The sequence below is a fragment of the Loxodonta africana genome, chromosome 1 (assembly GCF_030014295.1).
Source record: "Loxodonta africana isolate mLoxAfr1 chromosome 1, mLoxAfr1.hap2, whole genome shotgun sequence".
Classification (NCBI taxonomy): domain Eukaryota; kingdom Metazoa; phylum Chordata; class Mammalia; order Proboscidea; family Elephantidae; genus Loxodonta; species Loxodonta africana.
Genome location: NC_087342.1, coordinates 98,768,419 through 98,792,476, shown reverse-complemented (window position 1 = coordinate 98,792,476; position 24,058 = coordinate 98,768,419). Strand labels below are relative to the sequence as shown.

The following is a 24,058-nucleotide window of genomic DNA, read 5'->3' as shown; positions in this document are numbered from 1 at the left end:
AGGAAAACGAGCACCGTTTGCATCAAAGCCGGCGTGGCCCGGGGAAGGCAGGATGGTTTGGTAGGAAGAGGCCCAGAAATGCTGTCTCTGGGAAAAAGAACAAAATAGGGAGCCCTTCTTGGTTGCCCATTTGAAAAATGGGGATGGTGATCCCTGCCCCTCCCTCACCAGGCGGCAGTCCTGACTGAGGGCCCCTTATAAAGGAGGAGATGGGAATCACAGAATCTTAATGTCCCGCTGATGGGCCCATAGCACCTGCAGGGCGTGTGGCCCCAGCTGCCCCACCCACAGACCCTGGGGGAGAACAGAGTATTTTTGAGTAACCTCAGCCTGGTTGACATTTTAACCCTGGCTAGGAGTGAATGGTTCATCTCTAAATAATCAGGATGATTTTCTTCAGAGCAAGGAACTTAATATGTGCTTTTACATATCTGTGATTCCACGAGCATGTGTTTGGCACTTACTGTATGCTAGGGGATGAATGCCGGGGATGCAAAACGGGACCAGACACTTCAATTTAGGGAGGTAATAATAATAATAGCTCACTTCTATTCAGGAAGGTAATAATAATAACAATAATAGCAATGATAATAGTGATGTTGTTGTTGTTGGGTGCCATCGAGTGGATTTTAACTCATAGTGACCCCTGTGACAGAATAGAACTGCCCTGTAGGGTTTTCTTGGCTGTAATCTTTATGGGAGCAGATCGTTAGGTCTTTCTCCTGTGGAGCAACCGGCTGAGTTTGAACTGCCAACCTTTCAATTAGCAACCAAGTGATTAACTGTTGCACCACCAGGGCTCCTTGATTAATTGTGATAACGTTCTATGTTACAGTGATAACATTATATAACAGTATTGTGCCGGACACTGTTCTAAGCCCTTTATGTGTATTAACTCATTTAGTTCTCAAAACAACCCTATGGTGGAGGTATTATTATTGGTCCCATTTCACAGAGGAGGAAACTGAGGCACAGAAAAGTAAATGTGAAAGTAGTTTTTAGAACATGATGTTATAAGAACTATGATAGTCTCTGGGTGGGGCAAATGATTAATGTGCTCAGCTACTAACCGAAAGGTTGGAAGTTTATGTCTACCCAGAGATGCCTCAGAAGAAAGGCCTGGTGATCCATTTCCCAAAACCCAGACACTGAAAGCCCTATGGGACACAGTTCTACTCTGACACACATGGGTTATCATGAGTCGGAATCGACCTGATGATGACTGGTTTATACAAAGGGCAACATTCCACCGTTGTTTCTAATTCTGTCCTCCTTAGAGGTAGGGTCTGTTGATTTTTCTCTTCCACGTGCTCACTCTCAGTGTTTGAGGATAGCTCATGGCACCCGTTAGTCAGCTTTTGGGGAGACTTAGAACGTGGCCATTTGTATCAGTGGTTTCTCTTATGTCACTGTTTCTTGTCCCTTTACCAGCCTGGGCCCACCCTCTGGAACACACATCTCTTTATCAGTATTTTTCCCAAAGTGTGTTTCCTACACAGCCCAGTTCTCCAGCCCAGAGCATCACAGGTAGCTCCCCTCCCATCCACCTTTAACTTTCTCAGAGCTTCCTAGGCACCCCCACCCCCAGAAGCCGAGATAGCTCCCCAATAACTCTTGTTGTCTAAGCTACTCAAAGAATCAACCAAGAGGTATGGAGCACCTGTTGGGTGACAATAAAACCAAACCCACTGCCATCGAGTCAGTTCCAACTCACAGCGACCCAACAGAATAGAGTAGAACTGCCCCATAGGGTTTCCAGGGAGCACCTGGTGGATTCAAACTGCCGACCTTTTGGTTAGCAGCCATAGCTCTTAACCACTATGCCACCAGGGTTTCCTGGGTGACAATAGCTATCTTTTATTGAGTGTCTGCTGTCTGCCTAGCATCTCATACTCATCATCCCTACTCCTTGTAACATTCTTCAAGTTGTGCAACCACTCTCATTATCCTTTTCCAAATCCTTCCACCACCATTCACATAAACTCTGAGGGGAGGGTACTCATGAATCTCAGACCTCAGAGAGGTTAAGAAACTCACCCCACGGGACATGGCTGGGAAACCAGGGTTCTTTCCCTATGGATCCACAGAGGAGGTGGAGTCTTGGGCAGTGCTTGGGAGTCAGACTGCATAAGAACCATGGTACCTGGAGCTGTGTAGCCTTGTGCTAGACACTTGTCCTCTCGAGCCTCAGTTTCCTCACATGTAAAATGGGCGATTTATAATACCCACCTTGCTGGATTATTGTAAGGATTAGAGATAACGTAGGCAAAGTTGGTGGTGCCAGGTAGGCAGCTGGTAAAAGATAAAAAATTTGTTAATAGTATCTATTCACGGACTTCTGGGTGCCAGGAATTGTGCCAGGCAGTTTATACACCTGGCACAATGCCTGGCACAGATAGCCTATTTTATAGATAAGAAAAGGAAAGTAACTTGAACAAGATACTGTGGTCGCCCCCAGGAAGCAAAGCTGTAGTCCTCAGAGACCGTACAGTGAGCTGAGGATACCAGACACAGACATAGAATGATTTAAAAGTCCCCTTTTCTTCATTTTTTTCTCCCTCACCTGAACCCAGTTCTTTCTTTAAAATTGATTTTGGTGAAAATACACATAACAAAACAGACACCATCTCAACAACTTCTACATGTACAATTTAGTAACACTGATTACGTTCTTCACATTGTGCGACCATCCTCACTCTCCTTTTCCAAATCCTTCCACCGCCAATAACACAAAACTTAATGTTCCCTGAGTGAAAACTCCCCCTTCCCCCCACCCCTGCCCCTGGTAATCACTAATAATCTTTGCTTTCTATACATTTGCTCATTTTATGTAAATGAGATCATACAATATTTATCCTTCTGGAACTGCTTTATTTTGCTCAGCATGGTGTTTTCAAGGCTCATCCATGTCATGGTGTGCATCAGGACGTCCTTTCTCCTTATGGCTGAGAACTATTCTTTTTTTTGCTTGTTCGTTTTAATCTCGGTAAATACATACGTAATAAAACATTTGGCATTTCGACAATGTTCACGTGTACAGTTCAGTGGTATTACTTATGTTCAATATGTCGTTCAACCACCGCCACTGTTTCCAAAAATATACCAACACCTTTAACAGAAGCTCAGTGTCCCCTAAGCTTGAGTCCTCCCTTTTCTTCGTTTTGATGAGGGAATTGGAATGAATCTTCTTGGGGGCCCCAAGTTCCAGATGCTAACTAGGCACAGAGCCACCCAAGTGATTTAGACGTGAATTCTCAGTACTCCACATCAGGGAGGCGTCCAGGAGGGATGATGAGGCTTTCTGAGGAAGGTGGTACTAGACTGGGACTTGAAGGATGATGGGAATGTCTTAGTTACCTAGTGGTGCTACAACAAATACCACAAGTGGGTGGCTTTAACAAACAGAAATTTATGAGTGAGACCCTGACAGTTCAGGAGGTTAGAAGTCCAATTTCAGGGCACTAGTCTAGTTTTTTTTTTTTAGTCTAGGAAAAGGCTCTCTCTCTCTGTCTGCTCTGGGGGAAGGTCTTTGTCCCTTTTCGTCTTCTATCCCTGGGTTCCTTGGCAATTACGTGGACTGTATCTTCTCCTCGGTCGGTGGAAGGGAGGGCAGGGCCCCACTGGCACAGCCTGGAACCCATCCTGGGGAGTTATGCCAGATTCTGTTGGGAGAATGAGATCTTTGAAATAATCATGGTTTCCAAAGAGTCACCAATCAGTGAACAAGCATTTATCAAGCACCTACTCTGTGCCATACACTGATCCAGGCCCTGGGCACATAGTAGAGAACAGGGCAGAGTCCCTGCTCTCAAGCAGCTTACATTGCAGTGTAGTCGGCAAATAAATTGGAGAATTTCAGGTCTTGATTGATAAGCACTGTGAAGAAGCTAAAACAGAGTAATGAGGTAGAAAGTGACCAGGGAGAGGGGAACTGCTTTACTTAGGGAGGTCAAGGGAGACCCTGCTTAGGGACTGGTGAAATGGAATTGAGTCCTGAGTGGTGGCATGTATAATCTGGGGGTAGGGGGTAGGAGGGTGTTCTAGGCAGAGGAACAGCAGGTGCAAAGGCCCAGAGGTAGGAATAAGCTCATTGCATTCAAAGGGCAAAAAGGTAGCCAGTGTAGCTTGAGAGGTATGAATGATGAAGATAGTAGGACATAAGGTCGTAAAGCTCAGCAGGGGCAGATCCTGGAGGGCTTCCTGCGTAGGCTGTGTAGGAGTTTGGATCCTGATCTAAGCGTGATGGAAAGCCATTGGAGGGTTTCAAGCAGAGGAGTGATGCAACCTGGTTTATGTTTCCAAAAGACAGCTCCAGCCATTATGTGGAGAGTGGGCTTGAGGGGGAAGATAGAAACAAGAAGACAATTTGGAGTTCTGTGGAGGTCCTGGGATGAGACAGCAGTGGGCAAGGACATTGGGGATCCAGTTTGTCCAACAGCTGACAGTTCTGCCAGGCTGCGAGCCCAATTTTGAGATCCCTGACGACCAACACAGGATCTGGCCCCTGTCACACCAAAAAAATACCAAACCAGTTGCTGTTGAGTTGATTCTGACCAATGGCAACCCCATGTGTGTTAGAGTAGAACCTCGATCTATAGGGCTCTTAATGGCTGTAATCTTTTGGAAATAGATTGCCAGGTCTTTCTTCCAGGGCGCCTCTGGTTGAATTCAAACCACCAAATGTTTTGTTAATAGCTAAGCACTTAATCGTTTGCACCACCCAGGGACTCCTCAGCCATGCTACATAGACCTTTATGGAAAGACTTAAAGGAATGAGTGAACCATTATTATTGCTAAAGTCCAGTACAGGAGAAAGGCCTCTCTAAGGGGTGCACTCCAAGGCGAGCTGGGGTTGACTTTATAGACCCCCTCCCTTTTGCAGAGAGGTGTCCTCTGCAAAGAAAGAGCCCACCTGAGCCTTGGGCCTCTTGGGGAGCCTTTGGTGGCCTTTGCCCTTGTCATCAGCTCAGAAAGTGGAGAGGACTTGAAGCACTTACTAATGAAGATTGAAGACAACAGCCTTCAGTATGGATTAGGCGTCAGCATAAAGAAAACAAAAACCCTCACAACTGGATGAGTAAACAACATCATGATAAACAGAGAAAATATTGAAGTTGTCAAGGATTTAATTTTACTTGGATCAATAGTCAACACCCATAGAAGCAGTCGTCAAGAAATCAAATGACACATTTCATTGGGCAAATCTGCTGCAAAAGACCTCTCTGAAGTGTTAAAAAGCAAAGATGTCACGTCAAAGACTAAGGTGCGCCTGATCCAAGCCATGGTATTTTCAGTTGCCTCACACGCACGCGAAAGCTGGAAAATAAATAAGGAAGACCGAAGAAAAATTGATGCCTTTGAATTATGGTGTTGGCAAAGAATATTGAATATGCCGTGAACTGCCAGAAGAATGAACAAATGTGTCTTGGAAAAAGTACAGCCAGAATGCTCCTTAGAAGCGAAAATGGCAAGACTTCATCTTGCTTATGTCGGACACGTTATCAGGAAGGACCAATCCCTAGAGAAGGACATCATGCTTGGTAAAGTAAGGAGTGAGTGAAAAAGAAGACCCTCAATGAGATGGACTGATATAGTGTCTGCAACAATGGGCTCAAATGTGCCTACTATTGTGGGATGGCACAGGACTGGGCAACATTTCATTCTGTTATACGTGGGGTTGCTATGAGCCAGAACCGATATGACGGCACCTAACAACAGTCTTAGATTAGTGGTTTAAAACTTGCTTTGGCACAGTAAGCACTGTCATGGGAGTCAGTTCAAATCCTTTCTTTGCCACGTCTCTTAACTTCTCTGAGCCTTAGTTTTTTTTTCATTATTAAAAAGGGATCCTGATGCCTGTTCATTGGACCGTGGTGGGGACCAGATAACAGAATCACTTATCACTGTGTCTGGCTGTGCTCAGTACTTGTAGATAGATATCATTATTATGCAATTCTCCCAGACAGGACTGTGAAGAGGCTCTGTCCCCTTTCCTGTCCCTCCCTAAAATCAAAGGACAACTGACATTCCTGCTGTCCTGTACAGCTTCCATGTCAGCCACACCTCCGTTATATCTCTTGGCCCTCACCACATCACAGATGAGAAAACAGGCACAGAGAGGTCCTTGCTTTGCCTGGAAACCCGGCTAGAAAGCTGCAGAATCAGGATATAAACCTGGTCTGATCCTGGATCCCTGGTCCTTTCCTCTGCCCAGGCCACTGTTTTTCTTAATAATTTATTGTTGTTGTTGAAATTTAAACAGCAAAACATACACCAATTCAACAGTTTCTAGATGTACAATTCAGTGACACTGATTACATTCTTCAAGTTGTGCAACCATTCTCACCCTCCTTTTCTGAATTATTCCCCCGTCACTAACATAAACTCACTGCCCCTTAAGCTTCCTATCTCATCATTCAAGTTGCTGTTGTCAATTTGATCTCATATAGGTAGTTCTTTAAAAGACTACAATGCTGGAAGGAGACATTCTTTGCCAATTAAGCTAACCTAAAAATTTTTTTTTTTTATTGTTTGGTTTGGAAACCCTGGTAGCATAACCGTTAAGAGCTACGACTGCTAACCAAAAGGTTGGCAGTTTGAATCCACCAGGTGCTCCCTGGAAATCGTATGGGGCAGTTCTACTCTGTCCTATAGGGTCGCTATGAGTTGGAATTGACTTGATGGCAGCGGGGTTTTTTTTCTTTTTTTAATTGTTTGGTTTAAAGAAGACTTCAGAGGATATATTTGGTATAAGATTTAAAGATTATGTCAGGGCAATCATTTTGAGGGTTCATCCAACCTCAGTGGCTCGAGAAAGTCTAGATTCTGTGAGAATTTGAAATTTGGTTCCACATTTACCCCCTTTTGATCAGGATTCTTCTGTAGAATCTTTAAGTAAAATGTTCAGTAACGGTAGCCAGTCACCATCCAGTTCGTCTGGTCCCATGGTCCAGGTCATGGATTTTCAGAGTGGGTTTTCCTAGGCCCAGGGTTCAGTGGTGGTACCTCAGAGGTACCTCAGGCACTGTCTTAGTCATCTAGTACTGCTGTAACAGAAATACCCCAAGTGGATGGCTTTAACAAAGAGAAGTTTATTTTCTCATAGCCTAGTAGCTTGAAGTCCAAATTCAGGGTGTCACCTCTAGGGGAAGGCTTTCTCTCTGCGTTAGCTCTGGAGGGAAGTCCTTCTCATCAATCTTTCCCTGGACTAGGAACTTTTCTGTGCAGGAACCCCAGGTCCAAAGGACACGCTCTGCTCCTGGTGCTTCTTTCTTGGTGGTATGAGGTCCCCCTGTCTCCCTGCTTACTTCTTTTTTATATCTCAAAAGAGATCGGCTTAAGACACTACTTAATCTTGTAGACCTCATCAACATAATGGCCACTAATCCATCTTATTAAATCACAGTGGTAGGATTTACAACATTTAGGGAAATCACATCAGAGGATAAAATGGCAGACAATTGTACAATCATACAAGGGAATCATGACCTAGCCAAATTGACAGATATTTTGGGGGGACACAATTCAATCCATGACCGGCACCAACTGTGAATCTGTGTGTGGTTCCTGCCTCTTCTTTCCCATTTAATCAGAGATGTTCATTATTTCTGTGTGATACATTTGGCATAAGCCTAAGAGTTCATTTGAAGAAAGGATTTTGCTTTTCTTCCAAACCCCAAGGTTCTACGCCGTGTCCCTTGGTAGTTCATAAATCTATCTACCCTTTGGCATTAGTGTTCAGCTGCAATTTTCAGTTGTGGCTGAGCTCTTGAGGGTGTGGGCTGTAAAGTCAAAGTGACTGGGTCCAAATCCCAACCCACCATCTTCCCAGCAGGAGGATCTTGGGCAAGTGCTTAGTCTCACAAACCTGCTGCGAGGATTAAATGAGCTAATTCATGTAAAGTGCCTGGCATATAGAAAATGCTCCAAAAGTGTTCTTTTTATAATAAGAAGCCCTAAGTGAGAAACCAAGGGGGCAGTTGTGGTTCAGTGGTAGAATTCTCACCTGTGCAGGAGACCTGGTTCAATTCCTGGCCAGTGTACCTCGTGCGCAACCACCACCCTCTCGTCGTTGTAAGCTTGCGTGTTGCTGTGATACTGAACAGGTTTCAGCAGAGCTTCCAGACTAAGGATGACTAGGGAGAAAGGCCTGGTGATCCACTGCTGAAAATCAGCCAACGAAAACCCTGCAGATCACAATGGTCTGTCTGATCCACAGCCAATCATGGGCACGGCATAGGACTAGGCGGAGCTTTGTTTTGTTATGTGTGGGGTTGGGATGCATTGGGAGCTGACAACAATAATAAGTGAGAAACCAATGCTTTAGCCAAAGGAGGGAACCACTGATTATTCAGACATTGTGATGTTGTTTGGGGAGAGATGTAGCTATTTTGGGGTGAGCTGGGGGACAAGTGGTTCCAGGGCCCCTGGATCATGCCTTGCGGCCTTTAGGGCAGGGTTTGCTCAAGGTCTGCCCTTCCTCAGCCCCCAAGCTGGACAAGGGGGAGACCAGGGGCTGGTGGAGAATGCTTTGCTGGCAGTTTGGCAGCCAGGCACATTGGTAAAAAGGCCATTCCCCCAGGAGCTGGGATGATTTACAAGTTATCCAGAACAATGGCTAAAGAGGAACTAAAGTTTTTGGCAGGAAGTCTTTCATCATGAGCTTGGTAACATTTCACAGGCCGCTGCTGGTGTCTGGGGCCAGAAAGGGTGCCTTCTCTGTCCAGGCCTGAGACCCAGGAAGGCTTTTGTCACATGGAGCCTGGGTCTGCTCACTCAGGCCTCCTCATGTCCACCTCTGAATGTGGGAGTGAATTCTCCTGCCCCTTCCTCAACCAGAGGACTTAACAAAACAGGAAATGGTCTGGAATGCTACCTGCCAAAGAAACATGAATGCAGACATTTTGCTCTGTGTGATTTTAGGCAAGCCTCTTCCCCTCTTTGGGCCTGGCTTTCCTCAAGGAGGAGTTGGCCGCGGAATCCTGGACTCCTCCAGTGAGAGAACTTTCTAGACCTGATGTGGAGGCAGGTCCTCTGTGGCCTGTTCCTGGTGCCCAGACCTCGATCCCTTCTCCTCCTGGCTGCTGGGCAGCCACCGGGGGCCAACCTTGGAAAGCACATTCCCCTTTCTTATTCCTGTTTGAGCTAAACAGCTCTCTGGCCTCTAATTTTAATCCCAGTGAACATGATTCATAGGGGCCAGGGCTAGGCTCTGCAGCAAGGCTGTTAGAATCCCCAGTTAAAGAACCATCAATAATATATGAAAATTATACGGGGAGCTACGACTGGGAAGGGTGAGCAGCTTGTGAGGTAGAGAGCCATCTGTCAGGTCCAGCCTCCTTCTGTCCTGGCCAGCACAGCCACTGGGGGCTTTGCAGCTGGGGGATGTTTTTGAAGCTCCATCCAGCTGTAATTTGTAAAAAGGCAAGAGATGCTTAAATCAGGGGCCACAAAGTTTGTTCTGGCTTGCAGAGAGCCACCCAGTCATTACTGAGGCAGGGGGCCGCAGTGAACACAGGGACCCAGTGTCTTCGTCACTCCTGGTAGCCCTGCGAGGGGTGCAGAGAGGTGGGGGTGGGGCACAGCACCCTGGTCCTCCTTCCCCTGACCTGCTGGGTGCCTTTGGGAGAGTCTTCTGGCCTCCTGGAGCTCTGTCCGTCATCTAAAATGGGGATGATAATAATATCTCCTCCAAGGGGTCACCGGGGGGACTAAATGAGATCATGGATGAGTGGAAGTGCTTTGAAGATGAGAAGTCACGATACAAAGGGGAAGAAGGGGGAGGATTGATGGAAGAAAGCAACCTGAGAGAGAGGGGGCGATGACAGGCTTCTGGAAGAACCAGGGCACGGTGCCTCTGACCCAGGCGCCTGTCACTGTCCTTTTCCTAGTTAGCTGTTGTAACCTCGGACGGAAGCCACCCTTCCCTCTCTCCCCTCTCTTGCCCCCACCCCTGTTTTCTTATTGGTTAATTGAGAGGATTTGGTTTCTTCCAGGTCTAAAATCATCAGGCTCCAGGTCACCTTGTCAATCAACAAATGTTGATGGAAATCATATGAAGGTCCAGGACTGGGAGGTGGAGGCTTGGGGTGGGAGAGAGGAGTGGTCAGAGGTACAGGTTAGGGACACTCACCTGTATGACCTGACCTGTAGAATCAGCCACCATCCACAGGAAGAGTTAACAAGGTGGAAGGGACAGTAAGCTCTGAAGGAGTTCGGAGGTTGGGTTGGGGGCCGGACGACAACAGAAATGAAGACTGGGTAGCATATAGTCTCAGCCTTATTCATAAGTATTAACTACTTATTGGTTAGTGACTATGTTAACTCCTTATTGACTTGGAGACATATTGTCTGGGTTCGAATCCTGTTCCCATCGCCTACTACTGGATTTTTTATGCAAATAATGTATACTTTCTACCTTTGTTTACCCACTGTGGCCTCCCCCGCAAGGTGTTTTCCTAAATGCCAGTACCTCGAAATACCTGTCACTGGAGGCTTGTGTGTTGCTATGATGCTGAACAGGTTTCACTGGAGCTTCCAGACTAAGAGAAACTAGGAAGGAAAGCTGCTGTTGGCGTCAGGGGCCAGAAAGGGTACCTTCTCTGTCCAGGCCTAAGACCCAGGAAAGCCTTTGTCTCAGGGATCCTGGGTCTGCTTCTGAAAATCAGCCAGCGGAAACCTTCTGGATCACAACTGTCCGAGCCACAACCAGTCATGGGGATGGCACAGGACTGGATAGCATATTGTTCATTTGGGCATGGAGTCACTATGAGTCAGGAACCAACTCAACAGCAAATGACAACAACCTTCCTCTTCACAACCTACCCACTGGGGGGAGGGGTGGCATTGACAGCAGGCAGCTCAGGGGCAGCACCCAACATCCAGGTCAACCCCCTCCAAATGCCTGTGACTGGCGAGTAGTGAGGCCTAGAACCAGGGTGTTGTAGTGGGGTGGCCACTGGCCTGGGTTCAAATCTTAGTTCTATTGATTACTATCTGTGTGAGACAATGTGGATAACCCTTTGGAGTGTGCATTTTCCCATTGCTAAAGCAGGACAAGCCATTTCTTCCAACGGAATGTGCATGATGTGCCATGTGGAGTGTCTGCTACATAGCTGGTCTTCAATACTGATAATAACCCTCCTGTAGCCCCTAGTGTGTGCCAGGCACCAAGTGTTTCCATGTGTTGACTCATTTAATCTCCACAACAACCCTATGAGGCATGTATTATTATCCCCATTTTACAGATAAGAAAACTAAGTTAAGGCTCAGAGAGATTGAATGACTTGCCCGAGATCACAGTTACCATATTTTTACTCGAATAATGCATACCTTCTGTGTTTGTTTGCCAACCTTGCCCTTCCCCCACGAGGTATTTTCGTATTGACTCATGGCAGCTCCATGCCCACCTGAACGATGTGCTGTCCACTCCTGTGCTATCCGCATGATTGGTTGTGGCTCTGACTATTATGATCCAGAATGTTTTCCCTGGCTGATTTTCAGATGTAGATCGCCCGGGCTTTCTTCCTAGTCTTTTTTTTTTTTTTAAGCCTGGGAGCTCCACTAAAACTTGTTCAGCATCGTAGCTACACACAAGCCTCTGCTGACAGAGGGGTGGTGACTGAGCACAAGGAGCATTGGCCAAGGAATCGAACCCTGGTTTCCCACATGTAAAGCGGGAACTCTACTAGTGAACCATCACTGCCCCCAAGAAGAGAGGAGCAGCCAAGATTTTAGAAATCTGGAAGTCTCTTCCCAGGCTGCCTTGCTTGTCTGAGCTGAGGCTGAGCAGGTTCAGGTACCTCCATCCTCCAGCAGCCTTCTGCCCGAGGCTTCCTCCTGTCTTTCTTCCCCCGCCAGTGGCCCTAGCGAGTTTTCTTCTCCAGGCCTCTGGTTTCTAAGCAAACTTTACACATTTTGCTGCCTTTTTTTTTTCTGACTGAGGCCTGGGGCATTGCTGGCCTGTTGCTTGTGAGGAGCCAGCAGGGAGGATAAGGCCTGGATCTGAAACAGCAGCTGGTTTGTGAGCAGGAAGGGCTGGTCTTGCATTTCCCCCTCAGCTTCACCCTGTCTCTGGGAGATTTCTGGAAAGAAACCACTCAGAGCTGGGGCTTCCACGGGACCACACACCCAGAAACATTCTTAGGCATGGAAGGTGAGGAGCTGAGAAGGAAACGTTAGCAGTTAGGGCCAGGAGAGTCTTAGCAACAAAACTGAGTTCAGAGACTTGAGAGATAACACTCCCCAGGCAGCTGGGCCAGGATTTGAGATTTGGAAGGAACCAGAGTAGGGAATCATTAACTTACAGAGCACTTTTTATGTCCCTGACTCTCTTCTAAGTACATTCCATAAATTAAATCATTTAAGCCTCCAACAACCCTCTGACATAAATTTTTATTCCCATTGTACAGAAGAGAAAACTGAGGCACAGAAGGGAAAGGACTTGCCCAAGGTCACACAGCCAGTGAGTAGCAGAGTCAGAATTTGAACCCAGGAAGCCTGGTACCAGACTCTGTGCTGTGAACTATTTCCTTCACTTTACCACCATGAGTAGAAAATTCTGAGATCAGTGGTTCTTACAGCTTTTGGAGACATGCTCCTCCATGAAACTGATGAAAACTGTAGCTCCTCCCTGCAGAAAACGCAGACATGTACAGACAGGCACTTGCATTCCATTTCAGGGTGTCAGAAGCCCACTAAAGCCCAGGTTAAGAGCCTCAAACCCTGACTCTAGTTTAGCAGTTGTCCTTACCTACTTGGCCCTCAGTCTGGCTTCATGGAGTAATGACTCTTCTGATGCTCAGCACATGTGTGGATGGGGCTGGGGTGGCCACTTTCTACAAAATGGAGGAGGCTGGCCCTGGTCCCTAAGAGTCCCGACTGAGGCCCTTAGGTGGGCCAGCAGTAGCTGAGACCCTGCTTCCAAAAGGGCTGTCATGGAATGTTGGGCATCTCAGCCATGCACCTTCTTGGAGACGTGAACGTTACACAGGGAAGTCTGAGCAGAATGGGGGGGGGAGGTTTATGTCCAGTTGAATTGGAAATTGTCTGTGTGTTAATGTTTGTGAAAGAAAAAATATATCAGTCAGGGCTCCAGGAGGAAAAAGAATTCTACTCAAAGGGTTTGACTGAAGAGATTTTAACAAAGGTGTTTCTTTCAAAGGTGTGAGTGAGGTTGAGAGAACTCATAAGGAATAGTGCAGCACCCAGGGACTAACTACAGCTGGGAGCTGTTACCAGCCCAGCAATAAGAAGAGACAGTGCCACCAGAGCCCAGGGAGAGGTGGAGCTGGGGTAGAGGGCCTGCTGATGGGCAGAGCTGTAGTCCTGGAGGGAGGCCCGCATTCCCGGAACCACAGTGCTGAGGCTGGGCAGTAGGCGGAAGAAATACGCCAACCTCTTCCTCCTGCATTTTATGCCAGTGCCTCCTATTGGCCAAACCCAAGTGGAACCCACAGGACGAGGGAACCAGAATGATGCTGTCTGAATGGAAACAGTCTGCTGGAGGCAGAGCAAGACATGGAATGGAACTGGAGCAGATGGAGGCAGCTGAAGGAGACCCTCTAGCACAAAAAGCAAGTCTCCAAATCAGTCCAAGCCTGATCAGCATTCCCCCGACTCCCTCCAGTGGGGAAACTGATTCCTTGACATAGGACCCCGCTGGCCTGGTAGTTGGATGTGGGGCAGGAAGACCCGACTTGCCTGACCTGGGCTGTCAATCCCAGCCAAGCACTGGCCCTGCCTGAGAGCAGTTTGGTGGAATAGCTGCCCCATCCGCCCCGAGAAATCCCAACTTCTATGTGTAGCAGAGCCCCTGGGAGCCACTTAATTTAGTCTCCAAAGAAGTTTCAAGTCTGCCTCCCCTTTGAGGGTCTCACTGAAACTGGTGGTATGTAATTAATGCTGCCTAATTGACGTTCTTGGGGCTTAGTCACAGAGATTTTAGGAGCCCTCAGGAGCATCTTTCGTGCCCTGTCAGGAGCTCTTTTCTCTGCGTTTTGTGGCCAGGGACAAGAAGGGAACTTTTCAGAGGGCTGTTGTTGCAGCTGTTAGCTGCCGTCGAGTCAGTCCGAGACTCATGGCGATCCCACGCACAATGGGATCATACTATTGTGATCCATGGGATTTTCACTAATTTTCAGAAGTAGGTTGCCAGACCTTTCTTCCTAGTCTGTCCTAGTCTGGAAGCTCTGCTGAAACCTGTTTAGCATCACAGCAAGATGAAAGCCTCCACTGACAGGTGGCTGCTTGTGAGATGCATTGGCCAGCAATCAAACCACATGGAAGGTTGAAGTCAAGAAATCTACCAGTGAGACACTAGAGCCCTCTTTCAGAGGGCAGATACCCAAATTTCCAGGCTTCCTTCTCGTTTGCACTTTCTCCTGTCTCGGTGTCTACTTAGGGCCCTCCCCCACCTCCCTGATTGCTCAGCCCCCTCCTCAATTTTTGCACCAACTCCTACCCAGTGCATACTTGCCCACCTACCCAAAGATTCTCTAGGGTTCCCTGCTTCAGAATCACTTGGTGGAAATGCAGATTTGTGGGCTTCCCTGCAGCCTTTGTTAATCACAGTTCCTATGCTCACCTGTGTTTGGTGGCAGTGCCCTAGCCTGTGATCCACAGGAGGCCCTTTGGCATCCTTGGCCTTGGAGTGTGGACATAGGCATTCAGAATGAGCTAGAAAGGTGTTCAGGGCTGGCTCAACTTGGGTTGCAGGTGGTGAGGGGTTAAACCACATCTCCTTCCTCCCCAGGCGGAATCTGCCTCCCAGCAGCTAGATGGCCTGCCTCTGTGTGCCTCCCACTACCCGGGCACTAATACCTCATTTCTCCAAGTCCCTTCCAGCTTGAAAACTATAATTCTATGTGGAACAAAATATAGCTGCCAAATTGATTTTTTTTTTTTTTAAGTGTCAGTTATGTTGTATTCCTACCATCATCAACAGGTATATAAGTAGGGCCTGACAGGGACCTGGTGGCTTTTTGGATTTTTAAAATCCAAGTTTTAACATTTTTTTTTCCCCCTTTGCCATTAACCCAAGTAATGAAAGCTATAAAATACCTTCACTAAGTCCTGGGGTTGTAGATTTTACAGTTGTTTTTGATGTGCATATGTTAATTACCTCTGAGTCCTGGTAATTCATCACTGCCCAGCGCAGCTCACATGCCCCCATTCTGCTCTAGGAGACATTGCGAGCCCTTGGAGTCCCCTGCTCCGTCCTGTTTCCAGGGGAACTCCATTTTCTTCTTCTTCTGCAGAGCTCAACCTCTTGGGAACTCCCCAAGATTGAAGCTTCAAGTGCCATTTTAAAAGCAGCCTTGTCATCTTCCCTAATGGGTGTTTCCTTGGAGTCTTTGCTGGGGTGGGGTGGAGAAGGAGCCTTGCTCAAAGGAATGCTTGCTTCTTCTGGGCTGGGATTTATCTAAAATTCTGCCAGGGGGCATTTTTTGAGGTACCCAAGGGAGGAGGGCTGTGGATTGAGGAGGAGGTGGGTCCTTACCCTATGAGAGGATTCTCTGGAACCTAGGTACTTAACCGGAATGTTCTTCAAGAATGCCATTAGGAGAAATTTCCCTTTTGTCTGAAGGCAGGAGGTATTGAGAATTAGAAAAAGCCGGAGAGGAAATGTAGAGACTCTTTTGGGACAAGGGTTAAACATTATAAGATTATTATCTGATTTAGAAGGTAGAATAGGAACCCAGTCCTATTCATCGTGGTGCCTTCCCCATTGCCTTGTACATGGAACGGCTTCTACAAATGCTTGCTGAGTAAACCTCATCGTTATTTGATTTTTATAATGTGCAACGACTCCAGGCAGTTAGAAGAAGTGAAATATCACAGGCTTTGGAGTCAGCCATACCTGAGATTAGATCCCAGCTCTGCCTGGCTATGTCACCTTGAGCAATTTTCTTAACCTTTCTGATTCTCAGTTTCTTCACTTGTAAAATGGGTAATAACTCACAGAATTTTTGTGAGAATTGAATGAGATAACTTAAGGATATGGCAGTCATTTGGTCTATTGATCATTTAATTGTTGTTAAATTGTTGTTAGATACTGTCTTATCAGCTCCTGACTCATGGCAACCCCATGCACAATAGAACTAAATGCTGCCTGGTCCTGCACCATCCCCATGATTTGTTGTGGATCGGACCTGTTGTGATCCATAGGGCTTTCATGACTTGATTTTCAGAAATAGATCGCCAGCCCTTTCTTCCTAGCCTCTCTTAGTGTGGAAGCTCTGCCAAAACCTGTTCAGCATCACAGCAACACACAAGCCTCCAGTGGCAAACAAACAGGTGGCAACTGTACGTGAAGTGCATTGGTTGGGAATTGAACCAGGGTCTCCCACATAGAAGGCAAGAATTCTACCACTGAACCGTCACTGCCCCCATTAAATAAGACAGTATGTGCAAAATGTTTAAAATAGTTCCTGGTGCTCTGGAAGTGCTGAATAAACATTAGCTATTATCCTCTCTGGTGCCCTGGTGGCACAGTGTTTAAGAGCTACGGCTGCTAACCAAAAGTTTGGCAGTTCAGATACACCAGTTGCTCCTTGGAAACTCTATGGAGGCAGCTCTCCTCTGTCCTACAGGGATGCTATGAGTTGGAATCAACTCAACCACAATGGGTATTATCCTCTGTGACCGTAAGCCCATGACTGTATTAAACACTATGTCAGGTCCTGGGCTGCAAAGATGAGGAGAACTTAGATTTTCCTGTGCTTGAGCAGCTCACAGACTAGTGGGGTAAAAAGAGACTTGGTAGATTATCATCAGGGCTGTGGTAAGTACAGAGCTGGAGATGCGCAGAGGGACTTGGGAGCACCAAGGGGGGCTGGAGGGCAGCTGAGCCCTAAAACGTTAAGAACTGGCCGATGTAGAGGAGCCTATCAGGAAGCTACCAAAAACATGCTATGTCACTCACAAAGGAGCCCTGGTGGTGAAGTGTTTAAGCATTCAGCTGCAAACCGAAAGGTGGGCAGTTTGAACCCACCCAAAGGCTCCACAGGAGAAAGATGCGGTGATCTGCTTCCATAAAGATTACCATACCCGTTGCCGACAAGTAGATTCCGACTCATAATAACCCTATAGGACAGAGCAGAACTGCCCCGTAGAGTTTCCAAGGAGCACCTGGTGGATTCAAACTGCTGACCTTTTGGTTAGTAGCCGTAGCACTTAACCACTACACCACCAGGGTTTCCCCATAAAGATTACAGCCTAGGAAACCCTAGGGGCAGTTCTACTCTGTCCTGTAGGGTTGCTATGAGTTGGAATCAACTCTACAGGGCACACCAACATGCTACAACAGTAGAGGTAAGACGGTGATGAGGCCTGACCACGGCCATGGCAGAGGAGGCAGGGATAGGAGAGAGAGTTAGCTGATTGGGTTGGCAGTAAGGAGAGGTTGATTAGATGAAGGGGTGAGGGACAGGAAAGCACCAATCAAGTGCTCCTCAGATGACCCCATCCTGCCTTGGGTAGGAGGTTCCTTTTGCAAGTTTTTAACTTAGGTCAGGGGTAAAAGGGGACACTCAGGGTAACTTGCAGGTAACCCAGATATTTGCTCACTGACATGAGAGGGGCCCATGTGCTTGCATTTTCCTGGTCTGCAGAGTCTCATCAGGAGGACTAATACTCAGGATTAATTTTCTATTTTGGCAATTACTTACCAAGTCAGAAAAGCATGCTAATATATTAAGAAAGATTAACAGTCTATTTAAAATACTTTGTTGTACCCCTGCCTGTCTTATTCACTTGGGGGAATATTGTAATCAACAGGGCCCGGCCTGCATGGAGCAAACAGTGCAATGGTTTCACACTTTATCTTTTAGCCCCATACCCCATTTTTGAAACAAAATCAGAAGGGCCCAGTGTATTGAACAGATATAAAAAGAAGGGAAGCCCTGGTGGCATAGTGATTAAGTGCTATGGCTGCTAACCAAAAGTTTGGCAGTTCGAATCTACTGGGCACTTGGAAACTCGATGGGGCAGTTCTACTCTGTCCTATAGGGTTACTATGAGTCGGAATCAATGGCAACAGGTTTGGTTTGGTTTGTTTGTTGTTAGTTGCTCTCAAGTCAGCTCCAACTCATGGAGACCTTATTTACAACAGAACGAAATGTTCCCGGTCCCGTGCCATCTTCACAATCGTTGGTATCTTTGAGCCCGTTGTTGGAGCTGTTTTGTCAATCCATCTCATTGAGGGTTTCCCTCATTTCCTCTGACCCTCTCCTTTACCAAATATGATGTCCTTTTCTAGTGATTGGTCTTTCCTGATAACGTGTTCAAAAATAAGCAAGACAAAGTCTCCCCATTCTCACTTCTAAGAAGCATTCTAGCTGTTCTTCCAAGATAGATTCGTTTGTTCTTTTGGTGGTCCATGGTATATTCAGTGTCCTTTACCAACGCCATAATTCAAAGATGTCAATTCTTCTTTGGTCCTCCTTTTTTATTGTCCAGTTTTCATATGCATAAAAGGTGATTGAAAATACCATGGCTGGTGACCTTAGTCAACAAAATGTTTTGCTTTTTATGATTTTAAAGAGGTTTTTTGCAGCAGATTTGCACAATGCAATATGTTGTTTGATTTCTTGACAATCAATGCCAATTCCATGGCACTGATCGTTGATTCAAGTAGAATGAAACCCTTGACAACTTCAATTTCTTCATCATTATCATGATGTTGTTTATCGGCCCAAAAGGAGCTACGTTGATGCAATTGATAGCCTGGAATCATACCCACTCTGCCCTTCTCTCCTCCATGGCAGGAAAACCTCCAAGGAACTCAGGGCCCTGTAGACCATAGTCTACAGGACCACAGACCTCCAGTGATTCTCAAAGTGGGGTCCCCGGACCAGCAGCATCATCAGCTGGGAGATTGCCGGGTCCTTCCTAGACCTACTGAATCAGAACCTCTGGGGGTGAGGCCCAGCAGTCTGCGTTTTAACAAGCCCTCCGGGTGATTCTGATGCCCAGAGATGAGGAGTGACTTACCTTAAGCCATTGGATTCAAGTAGTGGGTGTAAAATTCTGGAGTATATGCTGCAAGGGATACCAAGAAAATGAAGTCCCTGTATCAGTTATCTATTGCTGAGAAACAAATTTCCCCAAAATTTAATGCCTTAAACAACAGGGTCAGGAATCCGGGTGCAACTTCGTTGGGTTCTCTGCCTCGGGGTCTCTCACAAGGCTGCAATCAAGGTGTTGACTGGGGCTTCAGTCATCTCAGGATTCAACCAGGAGGTGGAAGCCATTTTAGAAGGCTGTTTCCCACAGTCCCTGTCTCTGCACTTGCATTTGCAACTGGGGACATCAAATAAATACACACGTCACTGTGGAATCAGTCAAAGAAGAACCGTGGCCATGGACTGGGCACAAGTTCAGTCGGGGCTCAGAGAAGGAAAAGGACCTCTCTAGTTGGAGGAATCAAGTAAACTGGAGGAGGCGGCATTAACAATGGGCCTTGAAAAAATGGAGGAAATGCCGCTGGTAGGGAAGGGGAAGGAAGGCTAAGAGAAGGGCAAAGCATAGGCAAAGGGAGTGATGTGGGAGTGAAGGGTCTGCTCACTACCAAAACCATACAATTTAGGTGGAACTAGATATTTTTTAGATACAATAAGGAGCCCTGGTGGTGCAGTGGTTAAGAGCTTGGCCGCTAACCAAAATGTTGGCAGTTCAGATCAACCAGCCACTCCCTGGAAACCCTATGAGGCAGTTCTGCTCTGTCCTGTAGGGTCGCTATGAGTTGGAATCAACCCAACGGCAACGGGTTTGGTTTAGTTTGGATACAATAAACCTGACAAGGTAGGTTACAGCCATAATGTGAATGGTTTCCATTGTTGGATGGAGGAACTCATGCCTTGATTGGAAGGGGATGGGGCCAGGAGCCAGGAGAAGATTTCCATTACTGCTTCCATGACTGCTGAGCCAGGGCTGAGGGACTCCTAGTCCAGTGCTCTCCCTCCCCACAGCCTGGCCCCAGGGTCCACATCCCATCTTCTCTTGCAGTTTGGACGAACCGAAGTCATCGACAACACGCTGAATCCTGACTTTGTGCGCAAGTTCATTGTGGATTATTTCTTTGAGGAGAAGCAGAACCTCCGATTCGACCTGTAAGTGGAAGACAAGTGCTGAGGACCAAGCTGGTGGGGAATAGCCAGTGCTGGGAGGCTTCAGGACCTGGGAAGGTGGGAGAAGCTGTGAGATTAGAGGAAGCCCAGGGTGGACCTAGGGTAAAAGTGACAATTAGCTGGTGACGCAGTGGTTAAGCACTCAGCTGTTAACCGAAAGGTTGGCAGTTCGAATCCACCAGCTGCTCTTCAGTCGAAAGACATGGCAGTCTGCTTCCTTAAGGATTAGCCAAACCAAAACCAAACCCAAACGTACTGCTGTCAGTCAGAGTAGAACTGCCCCACAGGATTTCCAAGGCTGTAAATCTTTACAGAGGCAGGGTGCCACATCCTTCTCCCGTGGAGCGGCTGGTGGGTTCCAACCACCAACCTTTCTGTTAGCAGCTGAGTGCTTTAACCACTGTGTCACCAGGGCCCCTCTGTAAAGATTACAGCCTTGGAAACCCTACGGGGCAAGTCTACTCTGTCCTATAGGGTCGCCGAGTCAGAGTCCACCCAACAGCAACAGGTTTGGTTTGGGTTTCGCTGATTCCACCCTCACCTCCCAGCAGTGTATGGAAAGAGGATGCGGGAGAGGGAGCAAAGTGCCACCCTCTCTTCCTGCTTGTCTTAGTGTGGGGAGGGCACTGAACAAGCTGCCTGGCTCTGGGGAGTGTGGGTTGAGGAAAGAAAGACCTTGAGGTCAGCTCTAGGCTCTGACCTGGTCAGCCCCGGTCTCCTGGTGACTGGGAGGGTGCTCACTGACCTCTCCCTTCTGTCAAAACCTGGCTGAAGGGGTTCATGGCTTCTACATGTTCACCTAAAAACTGGAGGCAGCCTCTCCCTGAGGTTAAGATAATGGTGGAAGTTCAGTCTTCGTCGGCGGGTGGGGGAGTTTGTCTTTACGAGGTGTGGGGTGATTAGAAAGGTCTGCTTCCCAGAGAACTGTGGGCAGCGTGGGGAAGAAGGGAGTTTGGGGCCTGAGGGAGCAAAGGGAAAACTTGCAGCAGAAGGAGATGGGCTCGTGGGGAATGATGGGAGAAACTGGTGCTGAGGAGCGTTGCCATAGCCTTCGGAAGACAAGTCACCCAGCTACATTTTGGAGAGGGGATGAGAGAATGATGGGAGGAGGGGATGTTGGAGGACAGGCTCTAGGTGAGGGGAGGGGACCACACTGCAGGATCTGCCTGCAGAGGAGGTGAAAGTGTTAGGTGATAAGGCCTCCTTCTTGAGTGACCAGGCCCAAGGACTGGCAGGGCAGGCCTGGGTAAGGTGAGGAGATGAGGGAAGGTCAAAGGCAAGGTATTAAGCTCCAATGGCAGCCGACCCTTAGCTGGGAAGATGGGCAACAGGGCAGGAAGTGAAGCACAAGGTGGCTCAGGACTCCAGCTGTGAACGGCGTAGAGCAGCAGAGCCTATTTATTTTATTTTTTAAATTTTTAATGAGGTACAGCATATATACAGCAATGTGCACAAATCATGAGTGTACACCCCGTGGTGCATTTTTTACATCTGTTTACACCCATATAACCACCACCCAGATCAAGAAAACATATCTAGCCCCCGAAAAGACTCCCTTGAGCTCTGCCCAGTCATTGCATTCAGAAATAACCACTGTGTTGGAGCCTGTTTAATGGGATGTAGGGGCCCTGCCCCCCATCTTCCTTCACCTTCTGTCTGTGTTCCCTGCAGATACGACGTTGACTCGAAGAGCCCTGACTTATCCAAACATGTGAGTTCTGCCAGGGTCTGTGCACGATTCTGAAAAGTCTCTCAAACACCATCATCTGGGCTGGGCTCGGGCTTCACTGTGGCACAGAGTGTGTGTCTGATGCTACGGCCTGTCATTTCAGAGCCCTTCACAGGGACAGGGGGAGGTGGTGATGGCTGGGAGCAGAGTGGGTGATAATGGTTTTTGCTGTACCCTGGATACACAGGATTTCCTGGGCCAGGCCTTCTGCACCCTTGGAGAGATTGTGGGGTCCCCTGGGAGCCGTCTGGAGAAGTCCCTCACGTAAGTGTGTGTGGAGGGGTGAAGTCTGTTTGGGCTCTTTCTCCACTGATGGAACAACTCCTGTCCCATCCCTGCTGAGGGCTGGCCGAGGCTCAGGGTGGGCAGCAAAGGAGTCAGCCAGTTGTGACAGGCATGTGTAGGGTGATTGGGAATAAAAGAAGCTATAGGCCCTGCCTTTGCAGGACTTCAAACCCAGCTATCTTGGAGGAATCCAGTCTGGGTTATTAGAGCCTCATGCTTCTGGGAAGGCCCTGAGACACCGTCTGATCCACTCCCATTCCCTCACTGCCATCATTATATGGGGGAAGGTACTGAGGCCCAGAGAGGGCAAGTGACTTGCCCAAGGCCACACAGCTAAGAAGTAAAGTGGGGGCTCTACTCAAGCAGCATGTTCTTCAGGTAGTTCACAGCTCATTGTGGGCCAGAACTGGGCACACCAAGACCCCCCCCCACCCCACCCTGCCCCCGACAGTCTGCATTGTAGGGTCTCACAGTGCTTTTAGGGGAAATCTATTACTCTGAATAGGCTCTGGGATGGGGAGTCCCAAAGCTTCCTACAGTGGAGCTTGAGGGCAGCTTCAAGAACCAGTCAGGGCTGTCCAAATGGTGGGGGTGACCTCTCTTGTCCCTGTTTCTCAGGAAACCCCAAGGGCAGGGCCCAGGCAAGAGAGGCCTATAGACTGGGAGAAGTGTCCAGGCCATGGGGCAGAGCAAGCAGGAAAGGAGGATCAGTCCCCAGCTTGCTTCTGCCAAATTTCCACTGGACGCTGGCCCCTCACCATGATCAATAACTGCCGATTCAGGGGATCTCTCTCCCTGTACCTTGTCTGTGACCTGCAGTGTGGTGATTTCAGGGACCCCCGAAAAGGTCTCTTCCTCTGGGTTCACAGAAAAGAATGATAATAATAACCAAACCAAACCCTTTGCCATCGAGTAGATTCCAACTCATAGCGACCCAGCTATCACTTATTGAGCGACCCCATGCACAACGGAATGAAACGCTGCCCGGTCCTGCGCCATCCCCATGATCAGTTGCAGCTAGGACTGTTGTGATCCATAGAGTTATCATTGGCAAATTTTCAGAAGTAGATCACTAGGCCTTTCTTCCTAGTCTGTGTTAGTCCGGAAGTTCCACTGAAACCTGCTCAGCATCATAGAAACATGCAAGCCTCCAACAACGGACAGGTAGGGGCTGTGCATAAGGTGCACTGGCCAGAAATTGAACCCAGGTCTACCACATGGAAGGCAAAAATTCTACCACTGAGCCACGACTGTCCGCTGTATTCCACATCCACTATTATCTGATCTTTCCGATCGGCCCTCCCACCAACCCCAACCATGGCTCTACCTGGATCGCCAGGTTGGAGATACCCCAGTCATGAGTGTGTCTACCCCTTGTCAGTGCCCCCAGTGGGCCCAAGAATCCCTCATGTCTACTTCCTGTCCTTTGTCACCTAGTCAGCCTTTGGTGGAGGGGCACCCCTTCTGGGGAGAGGTTTGAGGAAGACTTCCTGTAGAAGTTGGCTTCTGAGCTGAGCCTGAAGGGGCAAGCAGGATCTAAAGTGTAGAGGTAATGGGGTGTTGGTGGAGAAGGACCCCACCCCCCAGCTACGTTTTATATGTAAATCCCATCTTGCCAGTTAGACCATATGAGGACTTCCTGTTTACTGGGCATCTATTCTGGGCAAAAAACACACCAGTTGCCATCAAGTCGATTCTGGCTCATGGTGCCCCAATGTGTGCAGAGTAGAACTGCGCTCCACAGGGTTTTCAAGGCTGTGACCTTTCAGAAGCAGATCGCCAGGCCTTTCTTTTGAGGTGCCTCTGGGTTCGAACCACCAACCTTTTGGTGAGTAGTCAAGCACTTAACCCTGGGTGGAGCAAATGGTTAAGTGCTTGACTACTAACTGAAAGGTTGGCTATTCGAACCCACCGA

General features: G+C 47.9%; 1 protein-coding gene across 3 annotated transcripts in view; it reads left to right on the top strand.

Moving 5' to 3' along the window:
• Nucleotides 1-24,058, top strand: part of CPNE5 (copine 5) — a 140,052-nt gene that overhangs the window by 50,611 nt on the left and 65,383 nt on the right. For all 3 annotated transcript variants that reach the window (XR_010322004.1, XM_003403939.4, XM_064285316.1), the window contains exons 4-6: nt 20,008-20,111; nt 21,801-21,840; nt 22,046-22,122. Coding sequence is in view for 2 of the 3 variants with exons in the window: in XM_003403939.4 (XP_003403987.1) it covers nt 20,008-20,111; nt 21,801-21,840; nt 22,046-22,122 (221 nt within the window). In the remaining variant the exon portion in view is untranslated. The remainder of the gene's footprint in view (nt 1-20,007; nt 20,112-21,800; nt 21,841-22,045; nt 22,123-24,058) is intronic.